At 56.5% G+C, this 9143-nt stretch overlaps 2 protein-coding genes across 9 annotated transcripts in view; both read right to left on the reverse strand.

Annotated features, from left to right (window-relative positions):
* The window catches only part of Mlxipl (MLX interacting protein like), a 14524-nt gene extending 9742 nt beyond the window's left edge, over nucleotides 1-4782 (reverse strand). For 7 of the 8 annotated variants that reach the window (XM_019206754.2, XM_019206752.2, XM_019206753.2 and 4 more), the window contains exons 1-3: nucleotides 4494-4782; nucleotides 291-373; nucleotides 115-204 (exon numbers count right to left, since the gene is read on the reverse strand). In XM_019206754.2, the coding sequence (XP_019062299.1) occupies nucleotides 115-204; nucleotides 291-373; nucleotides 4494-4698 (378 nt within the window). In that variant the 5' untranslated portion in view covers nucleotides 4699-4782. Of the gene's footprint in view, nucleotides 1-114; nucleotides 205-290; nucleotides 374-2768; nucleotides 2800-4493 lie in introns of those variants that run through there. The other variant, XM_033764889.1, reaches the window with a different exon arrangement.
* Nucleotides 4783-4917: 135 nt separating this feature from the next.
* The window catches only part of LOC117286558, a 4409-nt gene continuing 183 nt past the window's right edge, over nucleotides 4918-9143 (reverse strand). Inside the window, exons 2-4 of the mRNA XM_033765273.1 lie at nucleotides 8855-8986; nucleotides 8055-8637; nucleotides 4918-5416 (exon numbers count right to left, since the gene is read on the reverse strand). Of these exons, the coding sequence (XP_033621164.1) occupies nucleotides 4995-5416; nucleotides 8055-8637; nucleotides 8855-8986 (1137 nt within the window). The 3' untranslated portion in view covers nucleotides 4918-4994. The remainder of the gene's footprint in view (nucleotides 5417-8054; nucleotides 8638-8854; nucleotides 8987-9143) is intronic.

The raw sequence follows: 9143 nt of genomic DNA on the forward strand, positions 1-9143 counted from the left end.
CCCACACGGTCGCTGTCCGCCCAGCTCTTCCCGGAGGGCGGACGTGGGGGTGGGGGGTGCGGGGGCTGGCAGAGGCAGGGAAGCTCTGAGCTCCCACCATGGGCTCCCACTGACCCGCTTCTTGTAGTAGATGCGCCACTTGTGGTACTCGCGCATCACCACCTCGATGCGCCGCTTCCAGTAATTCCCCTCCAGGACGACGGCCTGGAGACGGTCGAGATGGGCTCAGAGCAGGGCGACCCTCGCCCGGGCCCCCCCTCACCGATCCTTGTGCGCACAGCCCCAGCTACCTCCGGTTTGCGGTGCTCGTCGGCCTCAGGCCCCTGCAGAGGCGTCACGAAGCCGCACACGGGGCTCTTCCTCCGCTCCACATCTGAGAGAAGAGGCCGGGTCAGGGGCGCCCAGCCCTCATGCCCCACCCTGTGCGGTCCTGCCTGCTGTGGATGCTGGCCTGAAGTGCTGCCGCCGCTGCAGGAAGTCTTCCTGTCTGCTTGGCCCTCCTCCAACTCCTGTCAGCCTCCACTGGGGATTGAACCAGGGGCCTTCACACTGAGCTACATCCCCAGCCCTTTTCTTTTCTTAAAATTTGAAACAGGTTCTCTCTAGGTCCTCCCTATGCCGCTAAGTTCCCTAGGCTGGGTTTGAACTTGAGGTCTTCCTGCCTCAGACTCCCAGAGTGCTGGAATTACAGGCCTGCACCACCGCACCTGGTGATCTTCCTCTTCTGCACCTCCTCAGCTTCCTAGGGAGCTTGGTAGTGGACCATCCCTCCTCCTGAGCCCCATGGGTAAACACTAACTCACCCTCAATTTTCCCAGGGTGCCTCTTCCCAGCTCCACCCCATATCCCCAGATCCTCCACCAAGATGACCCTAAATTCACCATCTGAAGTCCCAACCAGCTCCCAGCATTCCCCATCTAATCCACAGACAAATAATTCCACAGGGCCGGACTCCAGCCTCATACTCTGCAGCCTTTCTTCCTGCTGCAAGTCTGACACCTCCTGTGGCTCCCTAGGACCCCAGGAAAAGGACTTTGCTCCTCAGCTTGGTTCCCCAGCTCCTCCCGCCTGCCACCTGCTTCTCGGCCTGTCCTACCTGAAGCCACAAGCCCCCCCATCTGGCCTTATTTGGGGAGACTCCTCCCCTCCTCTGTCCCTTCCAGCTCAGTCCTCCTCCTGGAAGTCTTCCATGCCCCCAAGCCCCAAGGCCCTGTCCCAGTACGAACCTTCCTGCCCGTCAGTTCTCCATAGATTAGCACCACCCCGCACAGGAGTGTGGAGGCAGGAGCAGGGACTCAGCAGAACTTCATTAAGGATGTGCCTAGTGGTTAGCACTTGCCTAGCAGGTGCAAGGTCCTAGGTTCCATCCCTGTGCCACACACACTGAGGCAACCCTTACAGAGAGGACAGTCACTAAGCCTTCTCGTCCACAAGGCTCTATCCTACCTCAGCCAACTTCCTTTGGGGCTGTAGATTTTTTTTTTTTTTTTGTACCAGAAATCAAACTCAGGACCTTTTGCTTGTGAGGCAGGTGCAGTGCCACTGAGCTAAATCCCCAGCCTTCAGCCAACTTCCTTTGGGGCTGGTGAGGACACAGAGGAGGAGGACCTCAGAAACAGGACATTCACTAGGACTTCTAGCAAAATTTACACAGCTGTGCCCTAAAGGACATTGTCCCTAGTGGGTGCCCATACGATAGGAGGAGGGGCTTGGTCCTGGCTGCTAGAGCCCTGGATATGTGGACTTCCAGGGGCTTAGAGCCAGGAGGTCTCAGAGCTGCCCCCTGGCTTCCTTGAGGAGGGGGTGACACCAGGGCCCCCAAAGAACCCAGGCTTCAGCCTGGCTCTCCCTGCCCCGGCCCAGGATCCCTTTGCTGTGGACTGTAGGGCTGTGCCAAAGTGGCTTACTGGGGCTGGCACAAGCTTGGTTTCACACTGATAAGTTCCTCCATTCTCTAACCCTTTCCTCCTTTGCTGGGACAGATGCGGGGACAGGGATCCACATGAATCAGGGCTCCGAGGGCTCACAGCTCAGCAGGCTGATAAGGAGAGCAAACAAACAGCCCATAGATAAAGCAGGTGGAAAGTCCTTCCTTCCCAGAAAGGTGCAAAGGCCCTGGGAGGACTCGGGAGTGGGAGAGAGGCAGTGGGCAGGAAGGAAGGGTGTGGAAGCCAGGACCTGCAGAGGGGCAGCGGGGCTCTTCCTGGTTGAGGCTAAGGTCACAGGAATGCAAGGAAAGAAGATGAGTCTGATCCCTCTCCTTGGGCTACCTTCAAATTTTGCAGTCTAAGGAGGAGGCAGGTGCTGACTTTGTCCTTCCTTATGTTTGTTTGTTTGCTTGTTTTGAGACAGGGTCCCACTATGTAGTACAGGCTGGCCTTGAACACACTCTGTAGCCTAGGCTGGCCTCGAGCACTTGGCGATCCTCCTGCCTCAGCCTCCCTAATGCTGGGATTACAGGGATGCACCACCACACTTGGCTAAAGCACTGACTTTGTTATAAGCCCACTTATAGTGCTGCCACTATGATAACAATAATCACCCTCAGTTCCTGTTGCTCACAGCTCCGGAGTCCTTTGAGGACAGGCTCAATGCTGCGAAACACTTGTGCTCACTGACAATTCACAGTGACCTGGGACGCCAGACCTTCCCATGGGCTTGAGAGGGCTCAAACACAGCTCTATTCGACTCTGTCTGGGGAAGGATGCCAGGGACCTGTGGCCAGAGTTGGCATCAAAAAAGTTTAAGCTGAGCAGGGTGGTACATGCCTGTCATCCAGCACTCTGGGAAGCTGAGGCAGGAGGATCGCAAGTTTGAACTGAGCCTGGGCAGCTTAGTGACTTAGCGAGACCCTGTCGCAAAATAAAAGATAAAGATAAAAAAGGACTGGAGATGCTGCTCAGGGCAAAGGCCCTGAGTTCAACCCCCAGTGCCACACGCACACACAGTGAAGGGTTTGGGTCCCATGCAGCTGAGGGGAGAGGGAGCCTGGGGATGACTCGACACTGACTCCCCAGCTTATCGGCTTCCTAGGTTAGCCCAGGATACAAGTTCTCAAAATTGCAGAACTCTGGGAAGACATCCAAAAAGCAGGTGGCTCCCACTTTCCTGAAAGCCTCAGCCCCTGCCCTTCAGGGACCTTCATGTCCTGGAGGAGGCCTGGAAGCCAGCCAGCCAGACCACATACACGGAGCCTGTCTCCGCAGCCCTGAGACCCGGCCTTGGTGGCTCAGCCATAAACCCGCAGCCCTGACACCCACCACCAAGGGTTGCTGCGAGGACCTCTTAAAGGAGACATTTCTGACCTTGCCTGGAACCCATAGAACAGAACCCTGCTCCCTCCCCTGCCTGCAGAGGACCCAGCCCAGCAGCGGGTGGGTCACCATCTGCGCTGCGTGTTTCAGGCTAAGGGCAGCTTCACTCCTGTGCGGGGCCCAATGGAGCTCATGTCCTGCTGCAGGGGCTGTCCCCGAATTAATGGCTGTGGCCTCCTTGGGATATACATTTGTTGTTTTCCAGTACTGGGGATTGAGCCCAGTTTCTTTACACTGAGATCCATCCCCGGCCTCTTTAATTCTGTATTTTGAGACAAAGTTGCCTCAGCGGGTCTTGAACTTGTGATCCTCCTGTCTCAGCTTCCCACAGTGCTGGGATGACGGGTGCGAGCCACCACACCTGGCGTATATCATTTACTAAACACCAATTCAGGGCTAGGCCTCTCCACATCTATTGTTCCCACATGAACGGTGAGAGGTAGGACTACTAGTCTCATTTTGTAGATAGAATCAGGCTCAGAGAGGTTAGACAACTTGTCTGAAGTTACACAGCCAGCAAGGGGCAGCGTCAGGGCAGGGAAACTGCTCTGGGTGACTCTTAAGACTAAGGTCCCTTCCCTAAGTCACATTCCACAGTGGGCACTGCTGGGCATTCAGGAAAGACTTCAAGGAGAGGCTGGTGGAGATGCACACGCGACCCTCCTTGGTTCCTCACTGACAGACGTGGTACACCAGGCCCAGCGACCTAAGGTAGCTTTGTTCCCTGGCATGTGAGGAGCCTGATGACATGGATAGGATGCAGAGTGGGCCTTGGACCAGTCCCCACATCTCAGATTATTTTTTCTTTGTAGCACTCTTGGAGCTGAACCCGGGGCTTTTGCATCGAGCTACATCCACAAAACTTTTGAATCTCCTATTTTGAGGCAGGTTCTCACTAAGTCATTAAAGTGCCCAGACTGGGCTTGAACTTGCCATCCTCCTGCCTCAGCCTCCCGAAGTGCTGGGATTGTAGGTGTGCACCACCACGCGTGGCTTCTAAGCCTACTCCAAGGTGTGCTACCTGTTATGCCCGGCTTCACAAGGAAAGCATCCTTAGACACATCCAAAGATGCTCTGGGGGCCTGGTTGCCCCCTGAGGCCCTGGGGATTTCTGTGGGCAGCCCGCCCGGCCAGTGCAAGGCCCTTTCCTGTGGCTAGGGGCCCAGGGTGCCCACTCACACTGGATATACCAGGCTCTCCAGATGGCGTTGTTGAGGCGGATCTTGTCTCTGCACAGCAACTTGAGGCCTTTGAAGTTCTTCCACTTGGGAGAGACCAGCTTGCCGCTGTCAGGGGGAGAGGGAGGGAGACGGTGGGGTGAGGAGGAGAAGGCAGGGCCTCTGCAGAATCCACTTCTCACTCTCCACGCACACCAGCCTTCCATCTATGCTTGCAATTTGAGGGATCCCCAAATCCCACCCCTCAACCTACCTGCCTGAAGTTCCTGCCCTGGAGTCTGACCTTAAAGATGCCCTCCCAGGGGCCCACCATGTGCTCCTGCCTGTCCCTCTACTCCCCAAACCAGAGCCGAGCTGAGCCTTCTCTGTCAGCTCAGGGCTGAGAACCACAGGGTCCTGCACGGCCCAAAGGTTCCCCTCTCATGGTCGAGTTGGAAAGTGCTCAGACCTAAGAGGAGTGATTGAGAAATATGGTGCATTTGCCTTTTTTAAATGATCACAGTTACACAGCACTGCTGTGAGTTCCCCTCAGAGCACTTCCCTCCCTCCTAACGCTCTCACCCCACCATTCCTGCCACTTTCTGCAGCAGCTCTGGAAGTGCTCTCTCATGAAGCTCTTTAGTTGTACTGCCCTGGCTTTCCCAAGGTCCCGAATCAATTCAAAACATTTCTCCTTCATGGTCATTTTGACTTTGGGGAAGAACCAGAAGTCACCCGGTACCGGGTCCAGTGAAGAAGGTGGATGAGGACACAGGGTCATATTTTCTTTTTGCGAGCTTGCCTTTCCATTGGATGGCCCTTGGCAGCGGAGACCCTCAAGAAAGGACTTCCAGAGAAATGCTCCAGAAGTGGCAAGGATGGTGGGATCAGTGTTTGAAGCGAGGGGGAAGAGTCTACGGCACATTAATAGCAACGCGTCTTTTACTGTAGTAAAAAAAAAATTTTATTTTGAGACAGGGTCTCACTATGTAGTTGAGACTGCCCTGGAACTCACTACGTAACCCAGGCTGGTCTCGAACTAACAACAATCCTCCTGCCTCAGCCTCCCGCGTGCTGGGATTACAAGCATGCGCCACCACACCTGGCAGTAAATGTTTTCTTTAAAACCATATTGTATTTTTCAATCTCCTCTTGCAGTTCTTATTTAAGAATAATACAAAATAATCTTCCTGAGAGTCAGGAAGGGAAAAGGGAATGCTCAAGGTCACAAGGCAGGGACTCACTCAGGGCCTGTGGCTTTTCTCTATATTCACTGGCCTCCTTAGGCCTGGGGGATGGGGACAGTTTGCTGGACGCAGAAGGAGCCTGTTCCCCAGCAGTGGCCTTAGAGCAACCAAGCACTGTGTCTTTGTGTCTGTTATGTGATCCCAGGATGGCACTCTGTACTGAGGTGGAAGGTGGGCCCTCCTCAGGGGCATCATAACACAAAGAGCCATCGGGACCCAAGAGCAGGCAGAGGAGAGACAGTGCCCTAACTCAGACCCTAGCTGCCACCAAATTCATGAGATAAGTCAAGTGTGGTGTGATGCACGTTTGTAAACCCAGCACTTTTGGGGGCTGAGGCAGGCAGATCCCAGGTTCAAGCCCAAACTAGGCAATTTGGTGACTTAGTGAGACTGTCTTAAAATAAAAACTAAAAAGGGCTGGGGATGTAGCTCAGTGCCAAATCCTTAGGTTCACTTCCCAGTAGCACAAAAACAAATCAACAAACCAAAAGGCAAAGTTCATGGAGTGCGGGGGCTTCTCACAGGTGCTGTCCTGACTCTTCAGGTATCGCACAAGCCAAGTCTGTCCCACCATGAAGCTGACCCGGGAGACCAAGATACCCAGGGTCTCAGGCTCCTGTGGTTCCTCCCTTCCCCCCTCCTCCCTCAGGGTCTAGAAGCCCCATTTGCACAGGAGTCCTTCTGGCCCCCTTTCTCCGAGCCTGGCTCCTGCATCTACCCTCTCTGACTCCTCAGCTCCTCTCCCTGCAGCACGTTGGGTGTACATGGCTCATTGGCTCCCGGCTCCTCTCCGGTATCCAAGCTCCTGTGTTTACTCTGGGGGTGGGGGCTGCAGGGGGGCGGGCTGGGGATCACCATCTCAGGGGACAATAGGGCTCATTACCCAAGTAGAGCACATAGCCAGGGCCCTGCCCCGAGGGCTGGTCCCCTCCATCCTGCAGTTAGATAAACACCATCTGTCCGGTAAGGAGGCATGGCGCATGGGGGAAGGGGGTCTGCTCGTCTGGGGCCAGCCTCTTTTGTGCCACCTGCTCAGGGGAATCCTGAGTGTGTTGCCCTGGCCTGTATCCCAGTAACCTCCCAGCCCACCAACCACCCAAGGTGCCCCCCAGCCTCCCTGTCTCCCTTCTTCCACCTCCCTGCTAAGGTGGGTGGCCCAGCCCTGACAGAGGGAACAGGACGATAGCCAAACCCAGGAGGAAAGGATTTGGTTGGCTGGATGGGAGGGGAGTGGCTCAGCCTGGCACACAAAGCCCAGGGCCAAGGGTCAAGAGCTCCTGGTGACCAGTGGAAACATGGGCGAGGGGCTGGGGAAGCCTTCAGAACTCAGCTTGGCCCCTGACCATGCAGGAATCCGCACTAGAGAGCCTGGACAGGCCCTGCTGCCTCAGCTCTGTCCCTTAGGCCATCCTTTCCCTAGCCAGCTAGCTCTGCCCACCAAGTAGTTTCTTGCAGTCTTTGCACCCTAATTTCCACTCCCACAACCCCCGTGGAACTGACACCGAGAAACTTCCTCCCACTCGCCTGCAGGCTGTTCTCCTCCTGGTCCAGGGGTCCACTTTCTCCCTCTGCCTTCTTGAGGAGTCCCCCCTACCCCTGCGCCTAGCCCTTCCTATCCAGTCCTCCCCTGGGACCTTTGACTTCCAAGATCTTCTGTCCTCCAGGGAAACTGTTTATTTTACTTTTTTGAGACAAAGTCTCACTATGCACCCAGGCTGGCCTTGAACTCTCAATGATCCTCCTGCCTCAGCCTCACAAGTACTGGGCTCACAAGTGTGCACTACCACAAATTTGGGATGTTTGAAGGATAAAGTGTTGTCCCAGTCTGAGCCTGTTTTTTTTTTTTTTTTTCCTTTCTCCTTCCAAATGGGGAAACAAAGTCTCTGGAGGTCTAAGGCACCCTATTCTTGGTGCCTATCCCCCCACCCAGGAGAAGACAGGGAGATTTAACATTCTGGGTGTTGGGTCAAGATGTACCCTCTCCAAACTTGGCTGAGGTTACATCTCTTGGGATAGCAGGTCTTGGGATGTACCTTCTCACTTGGCACCTCCCAGGACCTCCTCTTTCTGTCGCCCATGGTGGGAGGGGCACAAGGCAGAGGCGGGGCTACAACGACGGAGCGTTTGTAGCAGAAAGCTGGGAGCTGAAGAAGGCTTGGTTGGAAGTGGGGTTCGGGGTAGGGGGAAGGGCTGGGGAGAGGGGGGGCGTTCATTGTACCGGGACCTCAGATGCCCCTTGCCGGTCTCGTGATGTTTAGGGCGGGAGGGGGAAAGGGATGGGAGTCTGAACTTTCCACATCGGTCGGGCGCCCAGCACGATCAGGTTGCAACATGACCTGGGCTGGTGGCCAGAACTTGTGGGCCAAGGTTACTCTGTCTCCAGCCAATGGGGTGCGCGGACTGGCAGCGCGGGCAGGAACGCGGCTCCTCAAAGCCCACCTCGGCTCCCAGTCCCAGAGGCGGCGACGGGCGGGGGTCGGACGCCAGCGGTTTCGCCCAGGAGAGAGGAAGTACCTCGGAGTATTTGCACAGAGCAAAAACATCAAGACCGGCTGATCCCCCTTCTTCTCTACTGTTTTTGGTTGATAATTTATCCCGGCTCCTCCGCTGCGGGGAACTTTGGTCCAGGGCACTCGGCCAGGACTTCGGTTCGCACCCCTTGCCGCGACACGGGTGTGGAGCCGGAGCCGGGTGCGGCCCGGTGGCTCTGCAGGGCGCCAAGCGGGGGTCCCGGGCTTCGCCAGGCCCTGGGCCTCCCCCGCACCAGCCGGGCTCAGCCTGCAATACCCCCTGCCGGGCTGGGTCCCAGAACCTCTGAGAGCAGCGCCCCTCCGGGCGAGTCCCGGGCCTCTTCCACCCTTTCTCCAGCCGGTGGAGAAAAGGTGTCTCCTCGTGACGGGCGGGTGTGGTGGTGCACGCCTGTGATCCCAGCACTGTGGGAGGCTAAGGCAGGAGGGTCCCTAGTTGGAGTCAAGACTGGGCAATTGAGACCCTGCCTCAGAATAAAAAAATAAATGACTACGGAGTAACAGTGCAAAGGCCTTGGGTTCAACCCCCAGTACTTAGAAAATTAGGACAGCGAAGGGCTCTGGGAGTATTGCAGGGTACAGGGGGTGGGGAGGGAGTGGAGGCCCACAGCAGGTGGCCGGTGGAATGGCCCGGGAGTGGAGGGTGGGGTCGAGCCGGGTTGGGTAGGGTCCTGGGAGCGTGAGGGATGACTGACATTTCCTTGGGCACAGAGGATCAAGGAGAGGGACCCGGTGGGGTCCTACAGGGGAGAAAGGTGGCAGGTCCGTTGAGGGGCAGCCGGCTGGGCTGGGTCTGAAGAAGCTGAGGGCTTGGGGAGGGGACACCCTGTGGTGGCCGCAGCCCCGGAGGAGCGGAGACCAGGCGCGTGTGGGCGATCGGGTGGCGCGCGTGGGTGA

This window comes from Fukomys damarensis, unplaced genomic scaffold, assembly GCF_012274545.1.
Source record: "Fukomys damarensis isolate Sample0158 unplaced genomic scaffold, DMR_v1.0_HiC HiC_scaffold_17, whole genome shotgun sequence".
Taxonomy (NCBI): Eukaryota; Metazoa; Chordata; class Mammalia; order Rodentia; family Bathyergidae; genus Fukomys; species Fukomys damarensis.